This window comes from Ascaphus truei, chromosome 1, assembly GCF_040206685.1.
Source record: "Ascaphus truei isolate aAscTru1 chromosome 1, aAscTru1.hap1, whole genome shotgun sequence".
Lineage (NCBI taxonomy): Eukaryota > Metazoa > Chordata > Amphibia > Anura > Ascaphidae > Ascaphus > Ascaphus truei.
Window position 1 is genome coordinate 71,658,344 of NC_134483.1, and position 21,191 is coordinate 71,679,534.

The 21,191-nt window shown below is 40.6% G+C and overlaps 1 protein-coding gene across 6 annotated transcripts in view; it reads left to right on the plus strand.

Moving 5' to 3' along the window:
* MAP3K1 (mitogen-activated protein kinase kinase kinase 1) overlaps positions 1 to 20,911 on the plus strand; it is a 65,179-nt gene extending 44,268 nt beyond the window's left edge. For 4 of the 6 annotated variants that reach the window (XM_075589293.1, XM_075589277.1, XM_075589309.1 and 1 more), the window contains exons 7-20: positions 597 to 721; positions 2,619 to 2,700; positions 4,026 to 4,209; positions 5,658 to 5,924; positions 8,202 to 8,323; positions 8,426 to 8,517; positions 9,591 to 9,780; positions 11,319 to 12,591; positions 13,001 to 13,153; positions 14,044 to 14,206; positions 14,309 to 14,440; positions 15,463 to 15,605; positions 16,310 to 16,441; positions 18,279 to 20,911. In XM_075589293.1, coding sequence (XP_075445408.1) covers positions 597 to 721; positions 2,619 to 2,700; positions 4,026 to 4,209; positions 5,658 to 5,924; positions 8,202 to 8,323; positions 8,426 to 8,517; positions 9,591 to 9,780; positions 11,319 to 12,591; positions 13,001 to 13,153; positions 14,044 to 14,206; positions 14,309 to 14,440; positions 15,463 to 15,605; positions 16,310 to 16,441; positions 18,279 to 18,428 — 3,208 coding nt within the window. In that variant the 3' untranslated portion in view covers positions 18,429 to 20,911. The remainder of the gene's footprint in view (positions 1 to 596; positions 722 to 2,618; positions 2,701 to 4,025; positions 4,210 to 5,657; positions 5,925 to 8,201; positions 8,324 to 8,425; positions 8,518 to 9,590; positions 9,781 to 11,318; positions 12,592 to 13,000; positions 13,154 to 14,043; positions 14,207 to 14,308; positions 14,441 to 15,462; positions 15,606 to 16,309; positions 16,442 to 18,278) is intronic. The other 2 variants (XM_075589301.1, XM_075589284.1) reach the window with 1 other exon arrangement.
* Positions 20,912 to 21,191: the final 280 nt, after the last annotated feature.

The window sequence follows — 21,191 nt, forward strand, 5'->3', positions numbered from 1 at the left end:
AATTGTTTCTTCTTCAAATGAGCTATAAAATACAAGACTATTACATTTAGCACAGACTGTGTGTTTTTGTATATTACTGTGTCCCGTTGCATAGCATCAGACTGCAGTGCAACAAGCATTACAGTTTATAAAAGGCTTTGTTTCAGCTGGAGCTTGTCCTTGTGTATGGTATATCGGTTTCAAAAACATTGATACTCTGCTACTCAAGCCTTTTGCTTATATTCAAATTATTTAGGCCAAAAAGTGCAATATAACGTCCATCATGGCAGATCGAATGGATTTCAGATTGCTCTTGTTGCATTGTTTTGTATTCAATAAAAATTCAAATACTTACATTTTAGTTTTATTGCTCATCAAATGTATCATTTTGGCATTGTGGCTCTATATATGTATTTAAAAAAAGCTTGTATTGCCGCTTTAAGTAAGCACTTGTCCGCAAAAAGGGGTGTGTTTGTGATGTGCAGGTAATGTAATGTGCACACACCAATTTTAACGTTTACCCACTGTTCTTGTTCATTAAGCTCTTGCATTAATGCGGGTAAAAAATAAATAGACTAGCAGTTTTTTTTAATGGTCTTTCTCTCCTTCCTTTATAGTAGCATGAAAGATGAAGAGGAGCAGATGTGCCCCATCTGTTTGCTGGGCATGCTGGATGAGGAGAGCCTGATTGTATGTGACGAAGGCTGCAGAAACAAGTTGCACCATCACTGCATGTCAATTTGTACGTCACTTGCTTATACTGCATGCTATCTGTGTTGTAGGGCTGCTGAAGTTATTGATATTATCTAGTTAAGTGTTAATGACGAAAAAAAATCACCAGAAAACTTTAAGGCAACAGATTCTTCCGCCTTCCCCCCCCCACCCCCTCTCCCTCGCTCTCTTTAACCAACCCCTGCAATTATTTACTCTGAGCCAGGAGGGACCAACTCTAGACCTCAAGGGCCACCAGCAGGTCAAGTTTTCAGGCTATCCCTGCATTATAATGACTGAGCCACCTGTGCTGAAGCAGGGGATACCTGACCTGTTGGAGGCCTTTGAAGACTGGAGTTGTCCACCTCTACTCTGAGCTTATCCGTGGTCCACCAGCCCCGGTTCCCAAGCGACAATATTTTTAGCCAATTCGTAGTGTTTTTACGGCTTACTCAAACCTGGCCGCCCAATGACATTGCAGCTTCCTATTGGTCGCAGGAGCGAGTTCTGACCCCCGCAACCATTTTTTGTCCAGACGAGTATTCTTACCCTGTGGATAAAATGTCTCACCGTTTGGGAATCCAGGGGACATTCTAGTTCTGGATGGTAAAAAAAAAAAAAACCCCTAAGCAAAAAAACAAACAAATTTTAAAAAAAAACAGTGGCCGGCATGGAACGCCACAAGTATTGTATTGTGTTTTGAATTTAAACCAAGAATGTAAAACGGAAGATTAGGGGTAACATGACCGTATAGATGGTGAAATAGGTTTCCAGTGACACACACAATAGAAATCGGCTTTCAATGGCTTTTAAACTGGCTTTTAAAGTAAGGCATTTCCGTTTTAAATGCTACATCTCCAGTGTAATATCGGTGTGAATCCAGGAAGGACATTTTTGTTAAGGAAGCAAAATATTCCATAGAAAAAGATCCCGCTGACCTCTGATTCCGACACAACTGACATAATAGTATTGTCAAAGAAAAAGCTCTTGCTGTTTCCTACAGTGTAATTGCATTGCATGCACTCCCGGCATTTGTTTTAGTTATTTTTTTTATGGTTAACTACTATTTTGTTACTACGCTGCCACCTGGTGGACATATTACAGATGCAGCCACAAGTATTTCTACCTGGGATATTGAGGGAGATTCTGGGGCAGTCTCACAGTAAATGCCATGTAGAAAGTCCTTCAAGTGCTTGAGCAGAGTTTCTGCTGCATTAATTTGCTGGCAGACCACCTTGCCCACCATTCTGTAAAGTACCACGACCTCAAACCAGATACACCACCTGCTTTTCTAGATAGCAGGAGACGGTTTTCTGGATATGAAGTGTACACCTTTTTCCCCAACTAGAAATGATGTAGCCATATCCCTTCCTCGCGTCCTCTGCCTGCTTTGCCCACTTTAGGATTTCACCAGTTATTTTGACGTTTAATTGCCAATTCAGCAATAAAATTCTTCAGTAAAGTATATCGGTGTCCATCTTCTGCTCACATGTCTGCACTAAATCACGCTTGGTAATGTCACTTCCACTACCTGGATGTTTCAAAGAAGTGAGGGCTCTTGTTTGTTAACTTGATGGGAGTATAATAAAAACAATGTGGCACACTGGACTACTTTAAAAGATTAGCAAACCGCACTGTTCCTTCTATGCAGGAAATGCAATGTCAGTCTATCAACCTGCACAAACATGATTAATCTCATTGCTTCTGGACTGATTTACCTAATTACTACTGTATATCGTCAGGGGAGCTATTGCCACGAGAGGGAAATTTACTACTTGACAATACTTGGTGATCACAGTTTAAAAAAAATAATAATAATAATTAAAAACTTGCGGAGCCTGTATAGTTATTTTTTTGTTTATGGTTAAAAGCATAATTTTAGGCTTTGTCTGTTTTAATGTTTCATATTTCTGTTTGCTGCATTTCAGGGGCAGAAGAGTGTAGAAGAAACAGAGAGCCTCTGATCTGTCCTCTTTGTCGTTCCAAGTGGAGATCACAGGATTTCTACAGGTATGTGTTGAAAAATGTGGATTGTGAGGCATACAAGACGAGCTGTGGGATGGTTATGAATACTTTTTTTGTGTCTAGTAATCACGTCCAAACACTATTTAAACCTGCTTGTATGGATAAGCTAGGGAACTACTATGCTTTGACTTCCTACATTATCAAATAAAAATACCACATGTGAGCACATTCACATGTCTCGGACAGATCTGCAATCCTGTCTCTCCCCATTATCTCTTAGCACTCTCGCTTCCACTGCAGCAGGGATTCTGGGAAATGACATGCAAATAAGCACTGTCACCTTTTTGCTTTGTGTCCATTTTGACATGGATCCCTATAAGCTTATGCCTGTCGTTTTGTGTACATTATCAAACACATTGATTTGATAGGTTTCCTGATTTGATGCTCTGCATATCTCCGCAGTGTGTTGTAGGACCTTTTGACACTGAAGGCATTTAACACTTCACTGAAAGATCATTTAGTATTTTTCACGCAACCCCATAAATTAAAGAATTCAGCTCCAAATACTACTGGTCTAAAGTGCCAGGTTTTTTCTAATGTAGTTAATTTGTGTGGCGTTAGACTTTGAATCTGGTTGATCTGACTGTTTTTAGAAGTGCTTTTTGGAAGAGACTCCGTTCTGCAGAACAAGTGAAACATGAAACACAAAGACTTTCAGCTTCAACACATTTTATATCTCAATAGTATAACGTGAGTTCTAATAAAAACAATCACGTTTTGCTAGTACTATGCATTTCTAACCAATGCAATGTTACTTTTCTTTTAAATTAGTCTAGCTGATGAATATATTATATTATTATATAACTTGCATTAGAGCTATAAGGCATATTCGTAACGCCTTAAAGTACATGTTTCCTGCACGGCAGAATGTGGGAATATATTAACCCTTTCACTGGTGCTGTCCCTGTGGGTTCAATGACTGTTTCTTTGGAAATGTACTTAACAGCATGTATCTGCTTTTCTGTTTCCTCTGGAGTGTGTTCCTCTTTGTATCAGGCAAGCATTGAAGTATGGAGGTCAAGTAAAATAAGAGCATTATTTTCGAATAGCATTTTACTGCAGCTCCCTGTTAATTGCCCGGGTTCCGACTTTTTGTTGGCAATTGGGATGGTTGAACCATGAATACAAATACAGTATTTGGTGATATTTAAAAAGTGCATCTATCATGTTACAATTCCGATTCAGTCCCATCATTTTTGTAAAGTTTTGTAATCCCTGCTCTGCGTTTAATCCCTTGTGCCCGTGTTAATATTAAATGCGCTGCATTGTACCATGTTTCATGAATCCTCCTAAACGTCTGTTCTTTGCAGTCATGAATTGCCTGGCCCTGTGGATTCTCCTCCTGTTCTCCGGTCTGTCCAGCAGCCGTCTCTGCAACAGGATCCTACAGCTGGCTCCCAAAGCCGGTCACAAGATACCAATTTAAACCTGACACATTATGGGGTCCAGCATATTCCTCCTGCCTATAAGAGCATGGCTGAACCTTGGATTCAGGTGAGGAAGGTTTTTATTTAGCATGCAGAAAAAGTGTGTGCACTTTCTTTTATCTAGGAATATTACCTAATGGATTATTTTCAGCAATACTATTCCAGAGGAACAGCCTCATTTTATACATTCTGTATTTCCAACAGGAAATATGGTTTTTTAGGCATCTCTAGCATCAAGTAGATTACATATGAAGTGGAAAAGGTTGCTTTATAGAAAATACATGTTTCGTATGTGTTCCCCACTAATAATGGCCATGCACACAGCATTGTTGTAAATGTATGTAATATTTTGCCCATATACGTATACACGAAGGCCATCATTGTGTTTGCGCTGAGGAATCCCACTCGCCCTGAAAAAGAATAGGCTGTTTTCCACTTGCACAGTAGTGCTCCTTCGGTTAAGGGATTAGTGAGGAAACTAGTGCCATGTTTTAGGGGTCACACCCTTAGAACATTGAAGGTTATTCTTCTCCCAGTAGTATAAATGCCTCCTAGTGGAAGGTGGGATGACTGGCCATATATTTCATTTATTTATGGAGTGTTAACTCAAAGCAATCACAATACAGCAATTTAGATGGCCACATACTGAACTTACTGGGCCTCTCACTTCTTGGTTTGTCTCACAGATCTAGTTTAATAGGGTCAGTACCTACTAGGGTGAGCCCGGGCGCGTGGCACGCTTTAAAAGCTAAAAGTAGCTGACTTGCATCTTTTAAAAAAGATTTTCAACCCTACATTTCCATGGTAAACAATTGCTTAGGAGCGGGGTTATAATCTTTATGTAAAGACTTGATCAAATTGTAAATTGTACTCTTTGTTTGCAAAGTAATTTTGCTGCCATCGTTGGTCAAACAGAAACTGCAGTAGCTGCTATGTTTTGAGTCCAGGGTTTTAAGAGGAATGCAACATATTCATTTTTCCATTACTTTACTTTAAAGAGGCAGTACACGTGATGCGTTTAAAAAAAATAATAAATAAATAACATTTACAATATACTTGAACCCCATTAATTTCAGCTCCAGCTCAGCTTCTTCCCAAGCTACTTTCCTCCGTAGTGGGTGCCGGCTCCAGCTGGGGTTCTCGTAATGGCATCTTCGAAGCTCCTGAGTCACGTGGACCAGTAGGAAGCTGTGATGTCATCCATTGTGGCTTCCTATTGTCCCGCGTGACGGACATTTAAACAGCACTGAGATACTGGCTCCCACTTTGGAGGAAAGTATCTATGAAAATAAGGGGTCCCCAGAGCTGAAATTAATGGTTCTGCTCTGAAGACCCGATCCTGCCTCCAACCAAGTTTAAAAAAAAACTAAAAAAATTTTTTTTTTAAATTCATAGCTTGAACTGCTTCAAGGGGATTGAATCCTTTTCTTTAAAGGAAAAAAGCCTGACCTTAAAGTTTTTTTTAGCTGTAAAAATATATAATTGGGTCAATGCTCATTAACTTTACTTTTGTAGGTTTTCGGAATGGAACTGGTAGGCTGCTTGTTTTCTCGCAACTGGAATATCCGGGAGATGGCCCTGCGGCGTCTTTCCCACGACGTCAGTGGGGCCCTGCTCTTGGCAAATGGTGAAAGCACTGGAAATTCGGGAAGTGGCAGTGGGTGCACCCCTGTTGGTTCATCTCAGTCTACTGTCTCAGGGGATGTCGTTGTGGATGCCTGCTGCAGTGTGTTGTCCATGGTGTGTGCCGACCCGGTCTACAAAGTGTACGTCGCTGCTTTAGTAAGTACTGTTGACCCTTTCTGTTCAACATTTCAATCACACACAGATGTAACCAAATGCATTGCTCCCACTGATATACATATACATACATTGATGTATTGTATACATCAGCGGTTCATAAACTGGGGGGGCACGCCCCCTGCGGGGGGGGGGGGTAGGAGACCTTTCCGGGGGGACGCGACGTTTACCGAGGTCCCACGCTGAGCTCGAGGCCTCTGTAAACTGACCCGGCTTCAGTCACGCGTCTCTGACAACGCAGCGTCAAATGCCGCCCGTTGCCATGGAGACATGACGTCAAATGACGCCGCGGGTCACGTGACATCGCATGACCCCGCAGCGTTATCTGACGTAATATTAGAGGTGAGGGGGGCGCGACGGAGGAGCAGAGCAGGGAGTTTGCGCACCTCTGGTATACATAATACTTCTAATCCAGTGACTAAAAAGCTATCAAATGCTTTGTGGAAACGCCATAGATAATTGATCACTGCTGTGATCGGACTAGTGCTTATTGTTTTATACATGCTAAAAACACCTTAACAGTTAAACTATAAGAAAATATAAAAAGGCTTTTTCTCTGGGCCATTTTTAGCCGGGCATGCATTTGATGCTCTGAGGTATAGTTTTTTTTTGTAGGTTGTGATACTTTTTAATAAGCCACATTAGTTGGTTTTTTTTTTTTTTTAAATAAACGATGGCATACAGGGTATTTGAAACCTTACTACTTCAGATATTCTGCCAGTACAGTGAAAGTAATAAGTGTTTTTAAAGCAGAATTACAGTACCTACACAACAGCTGGGAGTTAAACCCTGTTTTGTTTGACATGGGTATTTGACACCTTCATTACAAGGTGTCCAGTGTCTTAAAAATAACCCTAAAATCGAATTTGATCAACAATTCTAAGTTTTTTTTTTTTTACTTTCCAGCTTAATTGTATGACACCATTTTATGTATGTATGTCTTTATTTATATAGCGCCATTAGTGTACATAGCGCTTCACATTAGCACTACACGTGACAATCATATAAATAACAAATAATACATATAAAAGATCATGGGAATAAGTGCTTCAAACATAAAAGTAACATTTCGGAGGAGGAGTCCCTGCTCCAGGAAGCTTACAATCTAATTGACAAAATTAGTTTTTTTTTTTGTCCTAGGCGGAAGGGATTCACATACTGTAATATGCTTGTTCTTTCAAGAAATCATGGATTTTTAAAATGGCCCAATAGCATGTTTGCTATGTAACTTTGTGTGTATTATTCTTTTCAGTCTTCCAAAAATCTTTTTAGTGCTGTAAAATAGTCGTTACAAGACATCAGCAATGATTAAATCTTCCTCATCAAAACTTCCTTTATAATTAGACGCAAGTTACTATAAACTTGTTGGCATCTTTTTCTGTTCAAAATATATTTTGGCCCCGTCTATTTGTTACAATTTATTTTAAAATGTCCTCCAGTACAAATGAAGTTTCGTCAATCTTCAATTCTGAGCGCAAATATTAAGTTCTGTGACTTGTGATCTTATTACACTTGAAAACATACAGGACACCTGCAAGCTCATGTTGAACCCCCAAAATAACCACAACATATATATAAGCATATAAGTGTCACAGAGGAGTGCTACTGAGCATGGCTACATATATATTTAAAACCAGAGACAGAACATGAAACACAGAGCTCAGTGCACATCCAGTGAAACTTATACACGGTACAGTGCCTAAATATACATGTATAGATATCTATTAAATAAAATGGTCTTTTAGTTTAACATTTTGGCCAAAGTGTTGTTAGCCCCTGAGCCACTACACGGCAGACCACATCTCAAGGGTCCCTAACACTAATATAAATTCTTAATAACCTGTGCATTACCAGGAAAAATGATTTATAATAAATCTGTCAAAATTAGTTGCATAGTTCCAAGTCTGATTGAAGCTTTTATTAACCTGTACATTACCAGGAAAAGCACTCTGTATTAGATTTGTCTCAATCATACTGCAAACAAGCAAGTTCCCCTGAGAGTGGGAGATGCTATGGAGTGAGCTTTTAACCATTTAAATGTGGGAGGGGGTGAGCTTCAACAAGATAGGAAGAGCCACCCTCCAATCAGCTAAGACCAGCTGAACAAGAATTGTAACACATACAGGACACTATTACACTTTAAACAGGTTCTTTGTGGGGTTTTTTAAATCTTCAAATCCATAACTTTTCTTGTGCCAAGTTCACAACAAACAAATGCTATTTTATCAAGTGCATTAATGTAACTTTTTTTTATGCTAGAAAACCTTACGAGCCATGCTTGTCTACACTCCTTGCCATACACCAGCAGAAAGGAAAAGGCTACAACGGCTTCTCAACCCAGTTGTTGAAACCATCCTGGTCAAATGTGCAGATGCCAATAGGTATGCTTGGTGACTCTGTTCTAAGCGGCTTGCGGTTTGTTAACAACATAACATTGGTAGAAGGATTTTGCACTCTAACAATTGAATTGTCCTTTACCGTAGCCGGACAAGTCAGCTTTCAGTGTCAACGTTGTTGGAACTATGCAAAGGACAAGCCGGCGAGTTAGCAGTGGGAAGAGAAATACTCAAATCTGGTAACGGTTTGTTCTTTCAACCTTTCTTAGACGAAGTAACATGGAATGATATCTGCTAGAAGTTTTTTGTAGGCTGGGAAGAAATTATTGTCAGATGTCTTTATACTGTCACAATATAGCAAATGTGCAGCACAACTGTTTGCAGAGTTGCATAAAAAAACTAGTTCTTAATGCATATCTTGATCAATTCCTAAACTTTAGAATGATTGCAAAGTGTTCCTAAATAACCAGTGTGATGTATTCGAAAAGCTCTTCGGAGCATCCTCCTCTGTGCTTTTGCTTCACAGCTACACCTAAACGTCCTGAAAGACAAGTCTTTGGCAAAAAAAAGGGTGAGACGAGTGCACTGGGGATTAATAAAAGTAATAAATCATTGAATAAAAGTAAGCAAACAGCACTTGCATATAATAAATATCATTGGCACATCAGAGCGACTTCTGACACATGACGCGACCTCAGTGGATGGATGTCTGCAAGAGAGAGGAGATTTAACTCCCTCCGGAGGGTCCACTGTCTTTCGGCTCAGTCACATCAAAGCGACAAACTCGTCGTTGGAGCGTGCTAATGTGATCGCAGTTTCAGATACAATAGGTATGGGGTGGTCCCTGCTCAGCCTGAAATAATTATTCTCTTTCTAGAGTGGTGCTATCAGGGAAAGAATATATTTGATACGTTTTAAGATGACTGAGCCGAAAGACTGCCGACCTCCGAGGGCGTTGAATCTCATGCCTCTTGCAGAAATCCATTCTTTGGGGTTGCGTCGTGTGCCAGAAGTTGATTTTATGTGCCAATGATTATCTTTATTGTATGAAAGTGGTGTTTGCTTACTTTTATTCAATGATTTATTACTTGTATTAATCTCTAGTGCACTCGTCTCTTTTTTTTTTTTTTTTTGCCATAATCAATTGCTAAACTTGTAGTGTTTCTTATGTACTTTTGAAATAATGTTACCCAGTTGGCAGGTATTTTATTTTAAAAACTGTCCATAGTTTTGTAGTTCTGTATTGTTGACATTTGTCAAATATTGTAAAGTTGATTTATTTAGTGACTTTTTGTTTCTAACTTCCTTCTAGGTTCCATTGGTATTGGTGGTGTGGATTTTGTCTTGAACTGTATTCTTGCAAACCAAACCGAGTCGAACAACTGGCAAGCACTACTTGGCCGTCTTTGTCTTATTGACAGACTCTTGTTGGAGTTTCCTGCTGAATTTTATCCCCACATTATCAGTGGAGAAGTTTTGCAGGCTGATACGGTAGTAGACAGGTACTGGGAATTCAGAGCTTTTAAAAATGTAATTGTAGATTACATTCAAATTCATAGTTGTTCTAATTTTTAAAACTACTTTATGTTGGTAGTTTACAAAAAATATGAGTAGCAAATTAATTAAACGTAGGCAGTTTGGATGCTAGATAAATTATTGTTTTTTTTTTTTTTTTTTACAATTGCCTATAAATTAGCTTTTAGCTTATTACCATATTGATAGGCTATTAAACAATTTCAATAGGCATCCCCCGCAAAAATTCCCCCTCTTTCTCTCTCTCTCGACCCCCTCTCTCTTGCCCCCCTCTCTCTCTCTCGCCCCTCTCTTTCCACCTCCTTCTCTCTCCCTCTCTCCCTCCCTCTCTCCCTCCCTCCCTCTCTCCCTCCCTCTCTCCCCTCCTTCCCCCTCCCTCCTCTCTCCTTCCCCCTCTCTCTCCTCCCCCCTCTCTCTCGGTCTCGCTCTCTCTCCCTCTCTCTCGGTCTCTCCTCCCCCCTCTCTATCGGTCTCTCCTCCCTCTCCCCTCTCTCTCCTCCCTTCTCTCGCCCCCAAAGGCGACTCTTGTACCTTACCTGTGTCAAGCAGCCTGAAGTGAAAAATGCAGCTTCCTTTTCGTTGGGCTGCGCGCACCAACAGCAGGCTATGTGACAGCAGTGTGCCTGTCACTTATCTCTGGAGCTTACAATCTAGTGCCCTACAATGCTTTGCGCCTAGAGCTGCCAAACAGCAGTGGCAGGTGCAAAGCATTGTGGGTCACTAGATGCTAAGCTCCGGCGGTGAGTGACAGGCACAGGCTGCCTTCACATAGCCACAGGATATAGTAGGCGCGCAGCGTTGCGCTCGCCTGTAGCTTGAGAGAACCGTGGTCTTTGGGATTTCTGTGATGGAGGGGAGGCGGGGCTGTGACGTCATGAGGCTGCTTTGCCCTTATTGGCTAAACCGCTCATGTGACCCGGCCATCGCACGACAAAAACAAAATGATTTGTCTGCTGAAAGATCTGCCGCTTCCTCGCACTATGGCCATCCCCGACATTTTGTTAGAGCCGCACGTGCCGCGGCCTAACATTCCACCTTAAGATACCAGTCTTCAAATAAACTGTGCAATTGTTTAAACCGATAAGATTAAATATGAATTGTTTTTTTGCATTGTAACATAAAATACTTCTTACCAAAAGATGCTAATGCATTTAGCATGATTTTCTATTGGGCTTTACCATAAAGTAATTTTGATGCCATTCATCCCAAAAGGAATGAGTTTAATTAAATATGATCATCTCCTGTTGTTGTCTTAAAGCGAAAAGCCAAAATGTGTTCATTTGCAACCATTCTATAGTTTATAAGACAAATGAAATATATTGGTGTATAGAGTATATTGCTCCAGAAGTAAGACCTGTTTCCAAATTCACGGGCCCATATGTACTAAGGGTGCTATGCCATAATAGGGTGTCTTATGGCATTGCACGTCTTGGTAAATATGGCCATTTAGTGTTGCATTCCATTAATAAATGAGTAAACATCTGACTTTTCTTCTTTTCTCTCACAGATATAAGAACCTGCTATCTCTGTTACATTTTGCATTGCAGTGCATTGATAATTCTCATTCAATGGTTGGAAAACTATCCCGAAGGGTGTTTTTAAGTGCAGCAAGAATGGTTGCAAGGGTTCCCTCTGTGTATGTCAAGTTGTTGGATATGTTGAGCGTGACCAGCTCAACACATTACATCCGTATGCGTCGACGTTTAATGGCCATTGCAGAAGAAATGGATATTGTTGAAGTCATTCAACAGGGTATGGAAGATTCGCAAGCTTTTGAAAAACGCAGGGAAGCTTTTGTACAGCCTTCTGCCCCTGCAAACTCCCCGGTAACCTCACAGACTAATTCCCCAGAAAATACCGTGCAGCTATCAGGGAAGCTGGGGGGAAAAATGTGTGACTCAAAATCGGCTTCCAGCCCAGAGGACTTATGTGAGGCACTGGAAGTCATGTCGTTAGCACTTCCTTTGTCCTCCGTTACCACCGAGCAACCAAAGCCTGCCATTCAGACAAAACGCAGACCACCCAGTAAGTGCTTGAACTCTCCGTCTTCCACTCACCCCCATTCCTTTTTCCCAACGTTGCCTTCTCCTTCTTCTACTCCTTCTGTGCCAGCTGGTCCTGTCACAGATGTCACAAAGCCCCGACCTCAGGGATTCACTCCCTGTAAATGGTCTTCAGCTTCCCCTCAAACTCAGAGGAAATTTTCTCTTCAGATACAAAAGAGCTCTTCAGGAAGTAAAGAGCAAGATAAACTCTCCCCTGTTTTCACCCAAGCAAGGCCATTGCCATCCCATCACATACACAGGCCAAAGCCATCTCGGCCTAACCCAAGTGACGTGGTGAAACCAGGAGAAACACCAAAAGGCAATATGACTCTAGAACTTAATGTTTCCCATTGTGATAACTGTGGCCGTAACAGCAGTGCTGTTATACCAAGTGATGAGACTGTGTTCACACCTGTAGATGAGAAATGCCGACTGGATGCCAATCCAGAGCTCCATTCCAGCATGGAGGACCTGCTGGAGGCTTCAATGCCTGCATGTGACAGCACGGTTACCTTCAAATCTGAAGTTGCTGTACTCTCTCCTGAGCGTGCTGAGATTGATGACACTTACAAAGATGATGTTAGTCACAATCAGAAGTGCAAAGAGAAAATGGAGGCGGAAGAGGAGGAAGCGCTGGCGATTGTTTTGGCAATGTCGGCCTCTCAGGATGCTCTACCTGTTGTGTCCCAGCTGCAGGTTGAAAATGGAGAAGACATCATCATTATTCAGCAGGATGTAAGTTTAAAGAGCTTTTTCTGTGGGTTTGGATTGTATCATTTTTAACCTATTAAGTGCCCTCAGTCATTCTCAAAATGATTTTCAGTAGCAGTAAGGAGTAGATGTAATCACTTTACAAATTTCAAATGAGATTATTGTAATCGAGTTAAAACTATTTGAATATCCATGTACCTGAAGATACAACACTTTTCAATAACCTAAATCTCACCCGTAACAAGCCCTGTTTTGTACATACAGGATTTTAATCAGCTCAAGTAGATTTTTATTTTATAAAAATATCTAACTGGTCTGTTGAAACCTGGTAATATGTTGCATACAAATAGTTTTCTGACTTTACATATATTAATACTAGAACAGTAGAGCTGCTGCTACTTTGCTGAAATTTATCTTGCGGTATTTCCATTAGACACCCGAGACCCTGCCCGGACATACCAAAGCAAAAAATCATTACCGAGAGGAAATGGAATGGCTCAAAGGCCAGCAGATTGGCTTAGGGGCATTTTCTTCCTGCTATCAAGCTCAGGATGTTGAAACTGGAACATTAATGGCTGTTAAACAGGTGACATTTTCTGTACCTCTTGAGTAAAGAAAACATTTTATTTATGTACAATATGTGTAATATATAAAGGGCAACATGTATTATTTATTTATTTTTTTATTTATAAAATATTTTACCAGGAAGTAATACATTGAGTTACCTCTCGTTTTCAAGTATGTCCTGGGCACAGAGTAAAACAAATAATACATGGTTACAAATACAGTTACATAAATGAGCAGGGTATACATTATATACAAGACATTGCGTGCACAGTTAGAGATAATTTATATTATGGGCGTATGAAACAGAAAAAATTATTGTAACGTTTATATGCTTATAAACAATACATTTCAGATTAGACATAACATTTGCTGACAAGCTCCAAATTTGACCATTTCTGGTTGAAAATAATTTTAAAAAGTCAGCAGCCTTGAGGTCCAAGGTGAGATTGTCCTGTTAGACTTGGTACAGTACATCTTTCCAGAGGAAGCAGAAGATGCCTAGAACAACCTGTGCTGCTTGGTTTTAATATAATCAAATACTTTTCTACATTTGTGTCAGATATACTATGAATCTGTTTTATGGGTGCCTATTTTTTTAAGTAAAAACCCATATTGACAAGACCTATGACTTCAAAAAGGCACAACAATAAAGCAATCATTTTCAGAATTGAACCTTCTTATCTTAGTTCTTCCAACCCCGAGGTAAAGCGAAGCTAAAAAAAAGTATTGCATGCATTAGTGTCCTTATTTTGTAGAGGACATGTTTCATGGTTGGATCCCTATAACATATAGATTAGCTGTCCTCGGTTTTCTACCTCTGACAAATGTATCACAAATCCAGACGTGCTTACATTGCAATGGCATGCGAAGATGCATTTTAAGTTTGTTTTTTTTTTGCCTATTTGATAGGTTATCTATGTGAGAAATACATCAACGGAACAAGGAGAAGTGGTTGAGACTCTGAGAGAAGAGATAAGGATGATGAATCACTTGAGTCATCCTAACATAATAAGAATGTTGGGCGCTACATGTGAAAAGAGCAACTACAACCTATTTATCGAGTGGATGGCAGGTGAGGGAGGACTCGAGTTTTGTGACATTTTGGGAGTGAATGAGTTCCATAAAGCTGAAAACTGTTTGGAAACACATTTCTAATTCTGTGACTTTCTTCTAGGTGGCTCTGTTTCCCACCTTCTTAGTAAATATGGTGCATTCAAAGAATCTGTCATAATCAATTATACTGAGCAGCTGCTGCGTGGCCTGTCATACCTACATGAGAACCAGATAATCCACAGAGACATAAAAGGTAAGAATGCTCATGTTTGTGATGGGTGAGGGAAAATGTTGACCATCTTTACTAACTCCACACAAAATGAAGAAACATATTATGAGCTTAGTGTCTGTAGAAAAAGAAATGTAATATTGCTACTGCTAGCAAATGGGCTTTGGGGTGTGGGGGGTGGAATTAGGGGAGGGGTTCTGTGTTGGCCTCTAACTTAACTTTTTAATAGTCTTAAAGTTTCTCGTTGGTCTTTGGCCTCTGGCCTCGTCCCCGCTGTTCGCGTGAGTGGCGTGAGTGGCGTGGACATGGTACGGCCCTCTATGGGAAGGCCCCAGTCAGTGCGTGTGCCCACGCGTACAATGTGCGAGAGCGCGTCCATCTTTCCCAACAAAGACAAGGAATGTGTCTTTTGGCGCGAAGGCCACGTTGCGGCGGCGGTTCAGCCAATGAGGGTGAACCAGCCGCGTGATGTCATGGCCCCTGCCACGCTTCCTCCGTCGTGAGTGATCTGAAGTCCTTCAGACGGCTCGGCCACGAGGCGCGCTCACTGGGGCCGTAGTCTAAGGAAGGGTCCATGGTGAGCTCGCGACTGTGCGCGTGGCGTCACCCGCGTTTTAGCTGCAGGGTTTTGTGGCCAGGGTAGACGCGATGGGGGGGACCATGGCCGTGACGTCAGAGCTGGGCCCTCATTGGGCAAACCGCTCACGTGACCTGGCCGTCGCGCCGCAGAATCAAATTTATCTGAATCTTTGCGCACCGCGTTTGGCGCACACGTGGTCAATGGCCGCAATCATTGCCTTAAGGCATTGTGATGGCGCTGTGCACGCGCACTGTTTTGCCGACCATGGAGGCGGCCTTCGGCACGTAGAAGAAGGTACAGATTGCTATCTGAATCCATTGGGCAAGTGTAAATGTTTTTTCTCAATTCTTACTGTTTGTGTTACTGATCCTTTAAGTGCATTTGATTAGTGCCTTCAGAGACACAAGTTAAGACCTGAATTTAGAAAGACAACTACAATACTTATATTTTGCGCCACACTTTTTAGGTGCCAATCTGTTGATTGACAGCACTGGGCAAAGGCTTCGTATTGCTGATTTTGGAGCTGCGGCCAGGTTGGCATCGAAGGGCACCGGCGCAGGGGAATTTCAGGGACAGTTGCTGGGAACAATTGCCTTCATGGCACCAGAGGTAAGTTTGTTTTTTAGAAATGGTTGAAAATAAAGCGTTTAAACGATGCAGTTTTGCTTTTATGAACGTGTGTGTGTGTACGTTTATTTTATTTATTTTTGTCTTGGATGCATTTTAAAAAGAAAGATTCACAATTGTTGGGATTGTATGCTAGTAAACATTGGCACATTGATTTTGAGAATATTCCTTCATTGTATATTTTGAGTAAGTGGATTATATGAAGAGTATGTATCAAGGCAAATGTAGAGCAATTCTTCTGCAAAATAACTGCACTAGAAATCTGATTGCTTTCAATAGGAATTTTGCATGATACATCTTGTTCAGCTATTTTTACTCCAGAAGTGCTTTACTTTTGCCTTGATGCATTAGGGCATTCACTAAACTGTAATGGTGTCCATCAGGGTATTATCGCACAAACTCCCAATTTGCTCAATGGGAGTTTCTGGGCAATAGTGCCCCGATTTGGCACCATCGCCGTTCAATGAGTAACCCCCACAGCCACCTATGCCCGATATATCTTTTTTGGTGTCGGGCCACAAGTGCAATTTTTGTAGAATACCTTTATTGAGTGAATCTCTATATTGAATAGTGCAATATCCTGTTTTTGATGTTGCACAAACACACTTTAAGTTTAAGTTGTAACGGTGCTCACATTTTGAGGGTTTTTTTTTTGGTCTCATAAAATGGATTACTTTTTAAAACAGGTGCTGAGAGGGCAGCAATATGGAAGAAGTTGTGATGTGTGGAGTGTTGGGTGCGGCGTTATAGAGATGTCTTGTGCTAAACCTCCTTGGAATGCAGAAAAGCACTCCAACCATCTTGCGCTTATATTCAAGGTAAGACGCGATCATATTTTGAACCAATTTGAAACACTGGTCTTTGCTGTGTGTTTAGTGACATTTTTAAAGGAGTTGTCTGTGAAATGCATGCTAAATCATGCTCCCACACGTGCATCTTAAACAGAAAGCAACAATTTAATAAACAATTTTTTTTTTTAATTTAAGTACCATACTAACAAAGGGAAGGTAGCAAATGGAGAAATAAAACCCACCCCAAACTTCAAGGCTTTGGAACATTACCAGGAAAGCATTAAAGCTTTGATTACAAATTATATAAAAAATACTAGTCCGCAGATAGATTTCCCGGGGCCCAGGACTAGAGTTTCGTCAAACCCCCATCCCTCTTTTCCTCCCTCGCTCCTCTCACTCACCCCCACCTTCCATCAATTACCCCACTCTGACTCAATCTCCCCCTCAAAATACATACCAAACCCCCCCCCCCTAAATACACCCATCCATCCCCCAATACATATTAAAATACGCACACCCCCAATACATATAAAAATACCCCCAATACATATAAAAATACACCCACCAACCCAATACATATAAAAAAAAATAGACTTACCTTAGGGGAATGGTCTGAGGCCACTGACCTCTGGCCAGGCTGCCGGTCCTCTCGCTGCCAGGTCCCCAGCTCTCCCTCAGCTGCAGGCCAGTCCCTCACTCTGTCCCACGCTCCCGACGTCGGCACGCGACGGGCCTCCCTCTCATGCCAGCATGCACTGGAAGCTGAGACCCAGCTTACTTCCGGCATGCTGACGTTACAGGGGCCCATCGCGCACCAGCGGCGGAAGCTCGGAGTGGGACACAGTGAGGGAGAGGCCTGCAGCTGAGGAAGAGCCGGGGCTCGACCGTGTGAGGACCAGAGGTCGGGCCCTCGTTGCAGCGCCAGCTGGTCAGTCTCCCGCACCCACCGGGCCCGGGACACCTGTCTCCACCCCCCCTGTCGGCGTCCCTGCTCGTAAGTGTTTCAGATGGGATTACAACAGTTAAAAACATTACATTTACGATCACGTTTGAGTTCAGCGTGTGTTGGAAAGTCCTGCTGAAACGCACGCCCAAAGACTAGAACGCCACGGTCTGATTGCATAATTGATCACGCGTTGATCCAGCTGCTCTCACTCTAGAACGGTGCCCATTTGTTTTTCAGTCCTCCTAGAGACCATCCTTTACCAGGAAGCATTTTTATGCAAAACACAATTTTTATGTAAATGTTTTGGACCATAATTTTTGCTCTGTCTCAAGCATTTCATAAAGTGTTAATCATCTTCGCTAAACACCATTTTGCAATTACAGTATGCACTGGATGAGGTCATCATGCTGTCACCAATTCCAATGAATATTACATTTAAGAATTATTTGATCTAATCTTTAATCCTATAATTGCTAATAAAAATGTTCATGAAAATTGAGTGATTGTTCCGCAAGATATGGCAAAATGAAAGGGGTCCCGTTTTTTTTGAACACAGTATAGTTCAACTTAGTCCTACGTGAGACTCCACATTTTAACATGGACTGAAGCTTATATTCCAGTTCCAAGTCCATTTACAAGCAGAGTCCTCTGTTTCTGGCCACTGACTAGTAGATTTCAGTGAAGAGTCCAAGATGTGTCTGAAGGGCGTGACTACAGGCAATGACGTAGCTAATATCTTCCTTCTAAATCTATGGAAAACACATACACCTAAATAATGTGTTGGAGTATGCCAAAAAGTAATATTCAAGTTAGTTGATATCACTTAAAATAAAAAAAATAAACTACGTCTAAATAATTGCAATGTAAGCTCTTAAGAAAGGTACTAATTGTTAAATCAACGCTTTTTTATTTGTTCAGATTGCTAGTGCAACAACAGCCCCAGCAATCCCACCACATCTGTCTCCAGGCTTGCGAGATGTGACCCTGCGATGTTTGGAACTTCAGCCCCAAGACAGACCTCCATCAAGGGAGCTGCTGAAACACCCCGTCTTTCGCACAAAGTGGTAGAAAAATGTGCAAGAATACGACTCTAAGATGATGCTACTGATAAAGAGGGTGGGAGTCCTGTTGACATACAGCAGCATGTACTGTTCTTTTAGCCATAAATATACATGTCTGGCGTGTGTGGGATCCCTGCCCTGTGTATGTGATGACAATTCAAGATCTTTAAAAGCTCAGAATATACAGACTTATATTTCTCGCAGAAATATATAAAAATGTATATATAAATTGTGCCTTTTAGGAGACCCTGTTCAGAATTTGGGAAAGTGATTTTCCACCACCCGTTTTGGTATTTGACACCAGTTTGTGCAACTCGGGTGTCAAACATTTTTTTTCCGGTTTATTAAAATTCGCAAGAACGTTTTCACCCCAAGTGTCACATTGTGGTATAATTTAAATCTCTAAAAAGGCTCCATTAAAAGCTACAGTACATCTCTCCAGCATAATGTGGCAATGAGGGGCTCTGCGATTTTAGGGATATCAATTTGTAACATCACACCCATTGCTTTGAGGGAGGAACGGTAATCATGGCCAGTCGTTGCAATGTGGAAATATGGTTTACAGCAGGGGTGGCCTACTCCAGTTCTCAAGGACCACCAAGAGGTCAGGCTTTCAGAATAACCTACAAGCTGTCTACAAGCTGTCTCTAACTGAGCCACTGGGCTGAAGCAGGGATATCCTTATCCTGTTGGTGGCCGTGGAGGACTGGAGTTGGCCAGTCCTGCTCAACACTGTTACTGCTAATGTACAACGTGGCTCTATATTTTCACATATGTTTTTTTAATGTTGGCCCATTCATTTCTTTCTTTTTAAGTTACATTTCATATGTAAAGGTATTTTTTTTTTTTTTTTAATTAAGGAAAAGTGAAAACAAACTGTAGATTTCCTATGTCCGTGAGTGCATTTTTGTTTTCAAATGTTGAATAGGGTATTGTGCATTTATTGCTTCTCCCTTGCGCTCTGCACAAATACAAAGCAGGCACAAGTTAGGTCATTCTTACCCTTTTGGAATATTCAGGTTATTTTCGACTGCATAGCATGTTCAGCTATAGACCTGTTCCGAACCAAATCAAATATCTGTAACATAACCACATTGATAGTGATTTTGTTTCTTTTTCATGATTTATCTGCTGTTTTCCTTCTGGTGTACATCATGAGCAGGAACTGTCTGGTATGCAACTTCAGCATCAAAAAATAAACGAGAAACTTACTTGAAAATTGAAATGCGTTAAGTCCCTTTAGTGTTGGAGTCTTGCTGTGTGCTCTTTATTGCATCGCAAACATCTTCAGCACTAAAGGTGTTAAGTCACCTGCATCGTTTTTTTGCTGGTGTGATATATTTTGTTACATTTTAAATGTTCTATTTAAAACTGTTTTATTTTTTATTATTTTATGCATGTAAAACTGAAGGAAAATGGCAGCTATTGCATTGCTTTCTCCTCTTTTGGTAAGGTGTTTAATCAAAATTCAATCTTTTTATTTTTTGTTTTTTTTTAACTCTTTGGAAGCCAGTTGGATTGTTGCACTGTGAACAAGAATTGGCTATTGTCAAACTCAGGACGAACTAAATAAGCTATCGTACATTTCATCAAATGTACAATTTTACGGATTGGACTTCTAAAAACAAACACTTTATGCTGAAATGTCATAAAATGTGAATGTTATGAAATTGGACATTCCCTTTTTGTGTGACAGGCAAGCTCCAAAGAGTTAAAGTAAGAAATTCCTAAATGTGAAATTTGGTAGCTCTAACTGTACCGTACTTGACACGCTTATGCTACGGTGTAAACTATTTTCTTGGAGTCTTAACTTTCTCTTAAGTCCTTTTTATGCGCTAATGATGCACTCTTACCATTTTATATACTGGAAGATTGGTCGACGTGTTGATGCTCTTTCTGGCATAAATGAACCTCAGCTAATCAGTGTTACTTTGTAGATTTACCATGCCTGCCACCTTTCAAACTCAAATTGTTCTCCTTTGAGTGTGTGCTTGTTTCCTTCAGCTTGCTGGTAATTGTGGGTTTGTTTTCCTTTTTATGCAGATTGTGATGTAATCTTATTTCTTTGGATCAAAGCTGGACTGAAAATTGTGTTGTGTAATTATTTTTGTGATGTTTCTTAATGTTATTTGGTACTTCTTGTAAATAACGCCTCCTGCTGTTTATTCCAGTTTCTACTACCTCAGGTGTCCTATAGATTTTTCTTCTACCAAAGTTCACTTTCACAATGAGACTATACTGTATGACTATGATTCCTAAGACTTCCAGGGCTCAAGGGCTAATTTCTCTTAGCACCTTACTGTGCAAGCAAATGTTGCAGAAATCTCTGGGTTAAGAAAATTTGGCTTAAGTGTATCCTTTGTTGTTTTAAATATATCAAGATATTTTAATTATTAAAGGTTTTTAACCCATGAACCGATTTTTATAGTATAATTTGTACCTATTTTTGGTGTTTTTTGTCTTTATAGTAAATAAAAGTTTTTGAACAAATGTGTTTTTTTTGTATTGGTTTTTAACTTGTCTGCGCAAAATGGAAACATTTGCCCTTACCATATTTATTCAATCTTCATACCTGTTCCAATATATATCAATGCACCCTAAGGAATGTCTAATTTGTGCTTTATTTTCAGTGGGGCAATTTCACTTGTCTTGTCAAGCCTAAAACATGCAAACAACCCAACAAAGTAATCGTACTTTAAATTAAACATTTGGCTGATTTTTTTGATAATTACATTTTCCTTTTTCTTTTTATTATTGAGGACTTTGAACA